We start from the raw sequence: 13,136 nt of genomic DNA on the forward strand, positions 1-13,136 counted from the left end.
CACACGCCGCAGCGGGCGCCGCCATTTTGCCGCCGCCATTTTGCCGCGCCCCGCGCAGGCGCCGCCGCCATTTTAGGGGCGGGCGCGGCCGCCGCCATATTGTCTGTGGGCGCTGGCGTCGCCTGAACGCGGAAGCGGAAGCGGGACACGCCCCTTCCGCTTCCGGTCGTGGCCGGGCCACTGCGGGAGCTTCCCGTCGGGGGCAGCGGCGGCGACAAAGGCGCGATGGTGAGGGGCGGTGCGGGCCCGGGCCCCGCGGGGGGCTCGGACTCGGGGTCCCCCCGGCCCCGCAGGCCCTGACGCCTCCCCCGCCTTTCCCCCCCGCAGGACAGCGAGCTGTCGGACGCGGAGGCGGGCCCGGGCGGCGAGGAGAACGCCCCGGTGTACTGCGTGTGCCGCAAGCCCGACATCAACTGCTTCATGATGTGAGTGCCGGCGGGGCCCGGCCCTGGGGCCCTCCCTGTGGGGCCTCCCGGGGCGCCGGGGTCCTGTGCGGGACCCTGGGGTCCTTAGGGTGGGGGTAGGGGGGTGCTGGGTCCTGTATGGGACCCTGGGGTCCCTTAGGGTGGGGCTAGGGGGGTGCTGGGTCCTGCATGGACCCTGGGGTCCCCTTAGGGTGGGGTTAGGGGGGTGCTGGGTCCTGCATGGGACCCTGGGGTCCCTTAGGGTGGGTTAGGGGGGTGCTGGGTCCTGTGCGGGACCCTGGGGTCCCTTAGGGTGGGGGTAGGGGGGTGCTGGGTCCTGTATGGGACCCTGGGGTCCTTAGGGTGGGGGTAGGGGGGTGCTGGGTCCTGTGCGGGACCCTGGGGTCCCTTAGGGTGGGGTTAGGGGGGTGCTGGGTCCTGCATGGGACCCTGGGGTCCCTTAGGGTGGGGTTAGGGGGGTGCTGGGTCCTGTGCGGGACCCTGGGGTCCCTTAGGGTGGGGTTAGGGGGGTGCTGGGTCCTGCATGGGACCCTGGGGTCCCTTAGGGTGGGGTTAGGGGGGTGCTGGGTCCTGTGCGGGACCCTGGGGTCCTTAGGGTGGGGGTAGGGGGGTGCTGGGTCCTGTGCGGGACCGTTGGGTCCCTTAGGGTGAGGTTAGGGGGGTGCTGGGTCTGCATGGGACCGTTGGGTCCCTTAGGGTGGGGGTAGGGGGGGTGCTGGGTCCTGTGTGGGACCCTGGGGTCCCTTAGGGTGGGGTTAGGGGGGTGCTGGGTCCTGTGCGGGACCCTGGGGTCCCTTAGGGTGGGGGTAGGGGGGTGCTGGGTCCTGTATGGGACCCTGGGGTCCCTTAGGGTGGGGCTAGGGGGGTGCTGGGTCCTGCATGGGACCCTGGGGTCCCTTAGGGTGGGGATAGGGGGGTGCTGGGTCCTGTGTGGGACCCTGGGGTCCCTTAGGGTGGGGTTAGGGGGGTGCTGGGTCCTGTGCGGGACCCTGGGGTCCCTTAGGGTGGGGGTTAGGGGGGGTGCTGGGTCCTGTGCGGGACCCTGGGGTCCCTTAGGGTGGGGGTAGGGGGGTGCTGGGTCCTGTGCGGGACCCTGGGGTCCCTTAGGGTGGGGCTAGGGGGGTGCTGGGTCCTGTGCGGGACCCTGGGGTCCCCTTAGGGTGGGGCTAGGGGGGTGCTGGGTCCTGCATGGGACCCTGGGGTCCCTTAGGGTGGGGTTAGGGGGGGTGCTGGGTCCTGTGTGGGACCCTGGGGTCCCTTAGGGTGGGGGTAGGGGGGTGCTGGGTCCTGTGCGGGACCGTTGGGTCCCTTAGGGTGGGGGTAGGGGGGTGCTGGGTCCTGTGCGGGACCCTGGGGTCCCTTAGGGTGGGGCTAGGGGGGTGCTGGGTCCTGCATGGGACCCTGGGGTCCTTAGGGTGGGGATAGGGGGGTGCTGGGTCCTGTGTGGGACCCTGGGGTCCCTTAGGGTGGGGTTAGGGGGGTGCTGGGTCCTGTGTGGGACACTGGGGTCCCTTAGGGTGGGGGTAGGGGGGTGCTGGGTCCTGTGCGGGACCGTTGGGTCCCTTAGGGTGAGGTTAGGGGGGTGCTGGGTCCTGCATGGGACCGTTGGGTCCCTTAGGGTGGGGGTAGGGGGGGTGCTGGGTCCTGTGCGGGACCCTGGGGTCCCTTAGGGTGGGGGTAGGGGGGGTGCTGGGTCCTGTGCGGGACCCTGGGGTCCCTTAGGGTGGGGTTAGGGGGGTGCTGGGTCCTGTGCGGGACCCTGGGGTCCCTTAGGGTGGGGGTAGGGGGGTGCTGGGTCCTGTGCGGGACCCTGGGGTCCCTTAGGGTGGGGCTAGGGGGGTGCTGGGTCCTGTGCGGGACCCTGGGGTCCCTTAGGGTGGGGTTAGGGGGGTGCTGGGTCCTGCATGGGACCCTGGGGTCCCTTAGGGTGGGGGTAGGGGGGTGCTGGGTCCTGTGTGGGACCCTGGGGGTCCCTTAGGGTGGGGTTAGGGGGGTGCTGGGTCCTGTGCGGGACCGTTGGGTCCCTTAGGGTGAGGTTAGGGGGGTGCTGGGTCCTGCATGGGACCGTTGGGTCCCTTAGGGTGGGGGTAGGGGGGTGCTGGGTCCTGTGTGGGACCCTGGGGTCCCTTAGGGTGGGGTTAGGGGGGGTGCTGGGTCCTGTGCGGGACCCTGGGGTCCCTTAGGGTGGGGGGTAGGGGGGTGCTGGGTCCTGTATGGGACCCTGGGGTCCCTTAGGGTGGGGCTAGGGGGGTGCTGGGTCCTGCATGGGACCCTGGGGTCCCTTAGGGTGGGGATAGGGGGGTGCTGGGTCCTGTGTGGGACCCTGGGGTCCCTTAGGGTGGGGTTAGGGGGGTGCTGGGTCCTGTGCGGGACCCTGGGGTCCCTTAGGGTGGGGGTAGGGGGGTGCTGGGTCCTGTGCGGGACCCTGGGGTCCCTTAGGGTGGGGCTAGGGGGGTGCTGGGTCCTGCATGGGACCCTGGGGTCCCTTAGGGTGGGGATAGGGGGGTGCTGGGTCCTGTGTGGGACCCTGGGGTCCCTTAGGGTGGGGTTAGGGGGGTGCTGGGTCCTGTGCGGACACTGGGGTCCCTTAGGGTGGGGTTAGGGGGGTGCTGGGTCCTGCATGGGACCGTTGGGTCCCTTAGGGTGGGGTTAGGGGGGTGCTGGGTCCTGTGCGGGACCGTTGGGTCCCTTAGGGTGGGGTTAGGGGGGTGCTGGGTCCTGTGCGGGACCCTGGGGTCCCTTAGGGTGGGGGTAGGGGGGTGCTGGGTCCTGTGCGGGACCCTGGGGTCCCTTAGGGTGGGGCTAGGGGGGTGCTGGGTCCTGTGCGGGACCCTGGGGTCCCTTAGGGTGGGGCTAGGGGGGTGCTGGGTCCTGCATGGGACCCTGGGGTCCCTTAGGGTGGGGTTAGGGGGGTGCTGGGTCCTGTGTGGGACCCTGGGGTCCCTTAGGGTGGGGGTAGGGGGGTGCTGGGTCCTGTGCGGGACCGTTGGGTCCCTTAGGGTGGGGTTAGGGGGTGCTGGGTCCTGTGCGGGACCGTTGGGTCCCTTAGGGTGGGGTTAGGGGGGTGCTGGGTCCTGCATGGGACCCTGGGGTCCCTTAGGGTGGGGCTAGGGGGGTGCTGGGTCCTGCATGGGACCCTGGGGTCCCTTAGGGTGGGGTTAGGGGGGTGCTGGGTCCTGCATGGGACCGTTGGGTCCCTTAGGGTGGGGGTAGGGGGGGGTGCTGGGTCCTGTGCGGGACCCTGGGGTCCCTTAGGGTGGGGGTAGGGGGGTGCTGGGTCCTGTGCGGGACCCTGGGGTCCCTTAGGGTGGGGTTAGGGGGGTGCTGGGTCCTGTGCGGGACCGTTGGGTCCCTTAGGGTGGGGTTAGGGGGGTGCTGGGTCCTGTGCGGGACCGTTGGGTCCCTTAGGGTGGGGGTAGGGGGGTGCTGGGTCCTGTGCGGGACCCTGGGGTCCCTTAGGGTGGGGCTAGGGGGGTGCTGGGTCCTGCATGGGACCCTGGGGTCCCTTAGGGTGGGGATAGGGGGGTGCTGGGTCCTGTGTGGGACCCTGGGGTCCCTTAGGGTGGGGTTAGGGGGGTGCTGGGTCCTGTGTGGGACACTGGGGTCCCTTAGGGTGGGGGTAGGGGGTGCTGGGTCCTGTGCGGGACCGTTGGGTCCCTTAGGGTGAGGTTAGGGGGGTGCTGGGTCCTGCATGGGACCGTTGGGTCCCTTAGGGGTGGGGGTAGGGGGGTGCTGGGTCCTGTGCGGGACCCTGGGGTCCCTTAGGGTGGGGGTAGGGGGGTGCTGGGTCCTGTGCGGGACCCTGGGGTCCCTTAGGGTGGGGGTTAGGGGGGTGCTGGGTCCTGTGCGGGACCCTGGGGTCCCTTAGGGTGGGGGTAGGGGGGTGCTGGGTCCTGTGCGGGACCCTGGGGTCCCTTAGGGTGGGGGTAGGGGGGTGCTGGGTCCTGTGCGGGACCCTGGGGTCCCTTAGGGTGGGGGTAGGGGGGTGCTGGGTCCTGTGCGGGACCGTTGGGTCCCTTAGGGTGGGGTTAGGGGGGGTGCTGGGTCCTGTGCGGGACCCTGGGGTCCCTTAGGGTGGGGTTAGGGGGGTCCTGGGTCCTGTGCGGGACCCTGGGGTCCCTTAGGGTGGGGGTAGGGGGGTGCTGGGTCCTGTGCGGGACCCTGGGGTCCCTTAGGGTGGGGGTAGGGGGGGTGCTGGGTCCTGTGCGGGACCCTGGGGTCCCTTAGGGTGGGGGGTAGGGGGGTGCTGGGTCCTGTGCGGGACCGTTGGGTCCCTTAGGGTGGGGTTAGGGGGGTGCTGGGTCCTGTGCGGGACCCTGGGGTCCCTTAGGGTGGGGGTTAGGGGGGTGCTGGGTCCTGTGCGGGACCCTGGGGTCCCTTGGGGTGGGGGTAGAGGGGTCCTGGGTCCTGTGCGGGACCCTGGGGTCCCTTAGGGTGGGGTTAGGGGGGTGCTGGGTCCTGCATGGGACCGTTGGGTCCCTTAGGGTGGGGTTAGGGGGGTGCTGGGTCCTGTGCGGGACCCTGGGGTCCCTTAGGGTGGGGGTAGGGGGGTGCTGGGTCCTGTGCGGGACCCTGGGGTCCCTTAGGGTGGGGGGTAGGGGGGTGCTGGGTCCTGCATGGGACCCTGGGGTCCCTTAGGGTGGGGTTAGGGGGGTCCTGGGTCCTGTATGGGACCGTTGGGTCCCTTAGGGTGGGGTTAGGGGGGTGCTGGGTCCTGTGCGGGACCCTGGGGTCCCTTAGGGTGGGGTTAGGGGGGTCCTGGGTCCTGTGCGGGACCCTGGGGTCCCTTAGGGTGGGGGTAGGGGGGTGCTGGGTCCTGTGCGGGACCGTTGGGTCCCTTAGGGTGGGGTTAGGGGGGTGCTGGGTCCTGTGTGGGACCCTGGGGTCCCTTAGGGTGGGGTTAGGGGGGTGCTGGGTCCTGTGTGGGACCCTGGGGTCCCTTAGGGTGGGGGTAGGGGGGGTGCTGGGTCCTGTGCGGGACCGTTGGGTCCCTTAGGGTGGGGGTAGGGGGGGTGCTGGGTCCTGTGCGGGACCCTGGGGTCCCTTAGGGTGGGGTTAGGGGGGTGCTGGGTCCTGTGCGGGACCCTGGGGTCCCTTAGGGTGGGGTTAGGGGGGTGCTGGGTCCTGTGCGGGACCCTGGGGTCCCTTAGGGTGGGGGTAGGGGGGGTGCTGGTCCTGCATGGGACCCTGGGGTCCCTTAGGGTGGGGTTAGGGGGGTGCTGGGTCCTGTGCGGGACCCTGGGGTCCCTTAGGGTGGGGGGTAGGGGGGTGCTGGGTCCTGTGCGGGACCCTGGGGTCCCTTAGGGTGGGGCTAGGGGGGTGCTGGGTCCTGCATGGGACCCTGGGGTCCCTTAGGGTGGGGGTAGGGGGGTGCTGGGTCCTGTATGGGACCCTGGGGTCCCTTAGGGTGGGGGTAGGGGGGTGCTGGGTCCTGCATGGGACCCTGGGGTCCCTTAGGGTGGGGTTAGGGGGGGTGCTGGGTCCTGTGCGGGACCCTGGGGTCCCTTAGGGTGGGGTTAGGGGGGTGCTGGGTCCTGCATGGGACCCTGGGGTCCCTTAGGGTGGGGATAGGGGGGTGCTGGGTCCTGTGTGGGACCCTGGGGTCCCTTAGGGTGGGGGTAGGGGGGGTGCTGGGTCCTGTGCGGGACCCTGGGGTCCCTTAGGGTGGGGTTAGGGGGGTGCTGGGTCCTGTGTGGGACACTGGGGTCCCTTAGGGTGGGGGTAGGGGGGTGCTGGGTCCTGTGCGGGACCCTGGGGTCCCTTAGGGTGGGGGTAGGGGGGTGCTGGGTCCTGTGCGGGACCCTGGGGTCCCTTAGGGTGGGGGTAGGGGGGTCGCGGGTGCCTGGGTGCCCCGGCTGAGGCGCTGCCCTTCCCCCGCAGTGGGTGCGACAATTGCAACGAGTGGTTCCACGGCGACTGCATCAACATCACCGAGAAGATGGCCAAGGCCATCCGGGAGTGGTACTGCCTGCAGTGCCGGGGTGAGCAGCCTGGGGCCGGGTCCCTTTTTGGGGGGGTCCCCAGATGCCTGGGTCCCTTTTTTTGGGGTTCCTTGGGTGCTTGAGTCCCTTTTTTGGGGGTTCCTTGGGTGCCTGGGTCCCTTTTGGGGTGGTGCCTGCGTGCCTTTTTTGCCTGGGTCCCTTTTTGGGGGTCCCTGGGTCCTTTTTGGAGGGGTCCCTGGGTCCCTTTTTGGAGGGGTCCCTGGGTCCCTTTTTGGAGGGGTCCCTGGGTCCCTTTTTGGAGGGGTCCTTGGTGCGTGGTCCCTTTGGGGGGGTCTTTGGGTGCCTGGGTCACTTTTTGGGGGTCCTTGGGTGCTTGGCTCCCTTTGGGGGTTTCCTGGGTGCCTGGCTCCCTTTTTTGGGGGGTCCCTGGATACCTGGGTCCCTTTTGGGGGGTCCCCGGGTGGCTTTTTTTCCTGGGTCCCTTTTTAGGGGGATCCCTGGGTGCCTGGGTCCCTTTTTGGGGGGGGTCCCTGGGTGCCTGGGTCCCTTTTTGGGGGGGGTCCCTGGGTGCCTGGTGTCCCTTTTGGGGTGGGTCCCTGGGTGCCTGGGTCCCTTTTTTGCAGGATCCCTGGGTCCCTTTTTGGAGGCGGCCTGGGTGCCTGGGTCCCTTTGGGGGGTCCCTGGGTCCCTTTTTGGGGGGTCCCTGGGTCCCTGGGTCCCTTTTTGGGGGGTCCCTGGGTCCCTTTTTGGGGGGTCCCTGGGTCCCTTTTTGGGGGGTCCCTGGGTGCGTGGGTCCCTTTGGGGGGGTCCCTGGGTGCGTGGGTCCCTTTGGGGGGGTCCCTGGGTGCGTGGGTCCCTTTCTGGGGGGTCCCTGGGTGCCTGGCTCCCTTTTTTGGCATCCTGGGTGCCTGGGGTCCTTTTTGGGGGGGGGGGTCCCTGGGTGCCTGGGTCCCTCTTTCACCCAGATCCCTTTCAGGGGGGTGCCCCCAGACGCCTGGGTCCCCCCCTAACCCCATGCCCCCCCCCCCCAGAGAAGGACCCCACCCTGGAGATCCGGTACCGGCACAAGAAATGGCGGGAGAAGGAGCGGGAACACGAGAGCGTCAAGGCCCAGGAGCTGGCGCTGGAGCAGGGCCGGGCCGCCAAGGTGGGACCCCGGGCGTCGGGGTGGGCACCCAGGCCTTGGGTGGGGGGCGTGGGGTCGACGCGGGCGGGGTCCCGGACGCCTGGGTGCCGTTCCCCTCGCAGATCAAGCGCTCGGCACGTATGTGCGGGGAGTGCGAGGCGTGCCGGCGGCCCGAGGACTGCGGGCAGTGCGATTTCTGTCGCGACATGAAGAAGTTCGGGGGGCCCAACAAGATCCGCCAGAAGTGCCGCCTGCGGCAGTGCCAGCTGCGCGCCCGGGTGAGTGGCGTGTGCTTGGCGTGTGCTTGGCAGGGCCTGAGCGTGTGCTTGGCGTGTGCTTGGCAGGGCCTGAGCGTGTGCTTGGCGGGGGTGTGGCGTGGGGTTAGGGAGTGCTTCGTGTGGCCTTAGTGTGTGCTTGGCGTGGGCATAGCGTGGGGTTAGGGAGTGCTTAACGTGGTCTTAGCCTGGCCTTGGTGTGTACTTACCACGGCCTTGGCGTGAGCTTGGCGTGGGCGTAGTGTGGGGTTAGGGAGTGTATAATGTGGCCTTGGCGCGTCCTTAGCATGGCCTTAGTGTGTGCTTGGTGTGCGTGTAGCGTGGGGTTAGGGAGCGCTTCATGTGGCCTTAGCGTGGCCTTGGTCTGTATTTACTATGGCCATAGTATGTGCTTGGCATGGGTGTAGCGTGAGGTTAGGGAGTGCATAACGTGGCCTTGGTGTGTCCTAGCACGGCCTTAGCGTGTGCTTAGCATGGGCGTAGTGTGGGGTAAGGCAGTGCTTCATGTGCCCTTAGTATGTCCTTACCATGACCTTAGCATGTGCTTGGTGTGGGCGTAGCGTGGGGTTAGGGAGCGCTTCATGTGGCCTTAGCCTGGCCTTGGTGTGTCCTTAGCGTGTCCTTACCATGGCTTTAGCGTGCGCTTGGCATGGTCTTAGTGTGGTGTCAGTGTGGGCTTAGTGTGTGCTTAGCGTGTTCTTGGCAGGGCCTGAGCGTGTTCTTGGTGTGGGTGTGGCGTGGGGTTAGGGAGTGTTTTGTGTGGTCTTAGTGTGGCCTTGGTGTGTCCTTAATGTGTCCTTGGCGTGGTTTTAGTTTAGTGTTAGTGTGGTGTCATGTGGGCTCAGTGTGTGCTTGGCATGGTCTTAGAGTGGGGTTAGGCAGCGCTTCATGTGTGCTTAGCATGGCTTTGGCATGTCAGTAGCCTGGCCTGACTATGGCGCTACCGTGTGCTTGGTGTGGTCTTAGCGTGGGGTTGGTGAGCGCTTCATGTGTTAGCAAGTGCTTGGTGTGGCCTTAGCGTGGTCTCAGTATGTCGTTAGTGTTCCCTGAGCACGTTAACATATTGCTAGTATGGTTGAGGTATGCCTTTAGCGTGTTCTTAACGTGTTCTTAGTGCAGGCTTGGTATGTGCTTATGTGCTTGGTATGGCCTTAGTTTGGTGTTACTGCGACGTTAGCGTGTGCTCGGCACGGCCTTAGCGCGGGGTCAGTGAGTGCTTCACGTGGGCTTGGCGTGGCCTTAGCGTGTTTGCGTGGGTTTAGTGTGTTAGCACGTTGCTGGTACGGCTGTAGTATCTAGCGTGTATTGCGTTAGCGTGGCCTTAGCATGTTGGCGTCGGTTTAGTGTGTTGGCACGTGGCTGGTACGGCTGTAGCACCTTTAGTGCGTATTTAGCGCGTTAGCGTGGCCTTAGCATGTGCTTTGTGCGGCTCAGCGTGTGTTTAATGTGCTTTTAGCATGGTAATAGCGTGTGCTTAGCGAGACCTTAGGGTGTGCTTAACATGCACTTAATGTGTCCTTGGCATGACCTAACATGTGTTTAGTGCATCGTCAATGTGTTTAGCGTGGCCTTAGTGTGTTAGCGTGTTCTCAGTGTGAGCTTGGTATGCCCTTAGCACGTTATTAGCGTGGCCTTAGTGGGTGCTTAGCGTGTCCTGTGTGAGCGTAGCATGTGTTTAGCGTGCTAACATGTCATTACTATTGTTAGTGTGGTCTTTGCATGTGCTTAGTATGTTTGCACGGCCTCAGTGTGTTCTTAACATATGTGTTGTTCCTGTGGCCTTAGCGTAGTCTTAGTGGTGTGCTTCATGCATGATGAGCGTGGCCTTTATGTATGTGTAGTCAGTCGTTACTGTGGCTTTAGCGTGTGCTTGGCGTGTCTTTAGTGCGATGTTAGCATGGTTTTGGCATGTGTTTACTAATTTTAGTGATCTGCATATGCATAGCATGTTCTTGGCATGTTATTAGCATGAGCTGAGTGCTCTTAACCTGTTAGTGTGCTATTAGCATGGGTTTGGCTTGTGTTTAGTACGTGCTTAGCGTGTTGTTTGTGTGGTTTTAGCGTGTGTTCAGCGTAGGCTTAGTGTGTTGCAAGCATATTGCTGGCGTGGCCTTTGGCGTGTGCCTGGCGTGTGCGGGGGGGGTGGGGTGGTTTTGGGGGGTGCGTGGCCCCGTGTGCCTGTTGGGTGTCCCCACCGTGGCCCCGACGTGGCCCCACAGCACCTGTCCCGTGTCCTTGGCGTGTCCTGTGTCCCCGACACGTTTCTGTGTCACCCTGTCCCGTGTCCCTAGCATGTCCTGTGTCCCTGACATGTTTCTGTGTCCCCGTGTCCCATGTCCCTGGTGTGTCCCGTGTCCCCAACGTGTCCCTGTGTCCCCATCCCATGTCACTGACATGTCCCGTGTCCCCGACACGTTTCTGTGTTGCCCTGTCCCGTGTCCCTGACGTGTCCCTGTGTCACCCTATCCCGTGTCCCCCACATGTCCCGTGTCCCTGACGTGTCCCTGTGTCACCCTGTTCCTGTCTCTGATGCGTCCTAAATCTCTTCCCATATCCCCAACATGTTCCCGTGTCACCCCATCCCGTGTCCCCATGCCACCCCATCCTGTGTCCCTAACATGTCCCGTGTCCCTCATGTGTTCCTGTGTCCCCATCTCGTGTCCCTGATGTGTCCCCGTGTCCCCCATCCCGTGTCCCCCACACGTCCCGTGTCCCCATCCCATGTCCCCCCATCCCATGTCCTTGATGTGTCCCCCTGTCCCTCCATCCCATGTCCCTGACGTGTCCCCTTGTCCCCTACACGTCCCGTGTCCCTGACGTGTCCCCGTTCCCATGTCCCCCATCCTGTGTCCCTGACGTGTCCCCGTGTCCCTGACGTGTCCCTTATCCCGTGTCCCTGATATGTCCCTGTGTCCCCCCATGTGTCCCATGTCCCCCACACGTTCCATGTCCCTGACGTGTCCCCGTGTCCCCCACATGTCCCGTGTCCCTGATGTGTCCCCCATCCCGTGTCCCTCCATCCCGTGTTCCTTATGTGTCCCCTATACGTCCTGTGTCCCTGACGTGTCCCCCATCCCATGTCCCCCATCCTGTGTCCCTGACGTGTTCTAATGTCCCTGACGTGTCCCCCCATGTGTCCCCGTGTCCCCCACATGTCCCATGTCCCTGACGTGTCCCCGTGTCCCCCACATGTCCCATGTCCCTGACGTGTCCCCCATCCCATGTCCCCCGTCCCGTGTCCCTGACGTGTCCCCCACGCATCCCATGTCCCTGACGTGTCCCCTTGTCCCCTACACGTCCCGTGTCCCTGACGTGTCCCCCGTCCCATGTCCCCCATCCTGTGTCCCCTGACGTGTCCCCGTGTCCTGACGTGTCCCTCATCCCGTTGTCCCTGATATGTCCCTGTGTCCCCCCATGTGTCCCATGTCCCCCACACGTTCCATGTCCCTGACGTGTCCCCGTGTCCCCCACATGTCCCGTGTCCCTGATGTGTCCCCCATCCCGTGTCCCTCCATCCCGTGTTCCTTATGTGTCCCCTATACGTCCTGTGTCCCTGACGTGTTCCCCATCCCATGTCCCCCATCCTGTGTCCCTGACGTGTCCCCCATCCCATGTCCCCCATCCTGTGTCCCTGATGTGTCCTAATGTCCCTGACGTGTCCCCCCATGTGTCCCTGTGTCCCCCACATGTCCCATGTCCCTGACGTGTCCCCGTGTCCCCCCACATGTCCCATGTCCCTGACGTGTCCCCGTGTCCCCCACATGTCCCGTGTCCCTGATGTGTCCCCCATCCCATGTCCCCCCATCCCGTGTTCCTGATGTGTCCCCTATACGTCCTGTGTCCCTGACGTGTCCCCCATCCCATGTCCCCCATCCTGTGTCCCTGACGTGTCCTAATGTCCCTGACGTGTCCCCCCATGTGTCCCCCCACATGTCCCATGTCCCTGACGTGTCCCCGTGTCCCCCACATGTCCCATGTCCCTGACGTGTCCCCCATCCCATGTCCCCCGTCCCGTGTCCCTGATGTGTCCCTGTGTCCCCCACGCATCCATGTCCCTGACGTGTCCCCATGTCCCCCATCCCATGTCCCTGATATGTCCCCGTGTCCCCCATCCCGTGTCCCCCATCCCGTGTCCCCCCACCCCTAACGTGTCCCTCCGTTGCCCATGTCCCCAACCACGTCACGCGTGTCCCCAACGTGTCCCTGACGTGTTTCCCCCCCAGGAGTCCTACAAGTACTTCCCCACCTCGGTGAGTCGCCCGCCGCCCCTGCGGCCCCCGGGGGGGTCTGGGTGCCCCCGGGGTTGATGTGGGGGGGGTCTGGGTGCCCCCGGGATGATATGGGGGGGGTCTGGGTGCCCCCGGGGTTGCAATGGGGGGGTCTCTGGGTGCCCCGGCCCCCTGGGTGCCCCCGGGGTTGATATGGGGGGGGGTCTGGGTGCCCCAGATGCTTGGGTGCCCCCAGGGTTGCAATGGAGGGGGGGTCTGGGTGCCCCCGGGATGATATGGGGGGGGGTCTGGGTGCCCCCCGGGTTGCAATGGGGGGATTTCTGGGTGCCCCGGCCCCCCTGGGTGCCCCCAGGGTTGCAGTGGGGGGGGGGTCTCTGGGTGCCCCGGCCCCCTGGGTGCCCCCGGGGTTGCAATGGGGGGGTCTCTGGGTGCCCCGGCCCCCTGGGTGCCCCCAGGGTTGCAATGGGGGGGGTCTCTGGGTTGCCCCGGCCCCCCTGGGTGCCCCCGGCGTTGTAATGGGGGGGGTCTCTGGGTGCCCCGGCCCCCTGGGTGCCCCCAGGGTTGCAGTGGGGGGGGGGTCTCTGGGTGCCCCGGCCCCCTGGGTGCCCCCAGGGTTGCAATGGGGGTGTCTCTGGGTGCCCCGGCCCCCTGGGTGCCCCCAGGGTTGCAATGGGGGTGTCTCTGGGTGCCCCCGGCCCCCTGGGTGCCCCCAGGGTTGATATGGGGGGGGTCTGGGTGCCCTAGATGCTTGGGTGCCCCCAGGGTTTGCAATGGGGGGGTCTCTGGGTGCCCCGGCCCCCTGGGTGCCCCCAGGGTTGCAATGGGGGGGTCTCTGGGTGCCCCGGCCCCTGGGTGCCCCCAGGGTTGCAATGGGGGTGTCTCTGGGTGCCCCGGCCCCCCTGGGTGCCCCCGGGGTTGCAGTGGGGGGGGGTCTCTGGGTGCCCCGGCCCCCCTGGGTGCCCCCAGGGTTGCAGTGGGGGGGGTCTCTGGGTGCCCCGGCCCCCTGGGTGCCCCCGGGGTTGCAATGGGGGGGTCTCTGGGTGCCCCGGCCCCCCTGGGTGCCCCCGGGGTTGCAATGGGGGGGGTCTCTGGGTGCCCCCGACACCTGGGTGCCCCTGGGGTTGCAATGGGGGGTTTTG

At 66.4% G+C, this 13,136-nt stretch overlaps 1 protein-coding gene across 1 annotated transcript in view; it reads left to right on the forward strand.

The window, feature by feature from the left end:
• Positions 1-221: 221 nt before the first annotated feature.
• LOC142596792 (CXXC-type zinc finger protein 1-like) overlaps positions 222-13,136 on the forward strand; it is a 40,117-nt gene continuing 27,202 nt past the window's right edge. Inside the window, 7 exon segments of the mRNA XM_075727263.1 lie at positions 222-228; positions 328-425; positions 6,306-6,406; positions 7,399-7,448; positions 7,450-7,583; positions 7,585-7,771; positions 11,992-12,046. Coding sequence (XP_075583378.1) covers positions 226-228; positions 328-425; positions 6,306-6,406; positions 7,399-7,448; positions 7,450-7,583; positions 7,585-7,771; positions 11,992-12,046 — 628 coding nt within the window. The 5' untranslated portion in view covers positions 222-225.

This window comes from Pelecanus crispus (assembly GCF_030463565.1).
Source record: "Pelecanus crispus isolate bPelCri1 chromosome 24 unlocalized genomic scaffold, bPelCri1.pri SUPER_24_unloc_3, whole genome shotgun sequence".
Lineage (NCBI taxonomy): Eukaryota > Metazoa > Chordata > Aves > Pelecaniformes > Pelecanidae > Pelecanus > Pelecanus crispus.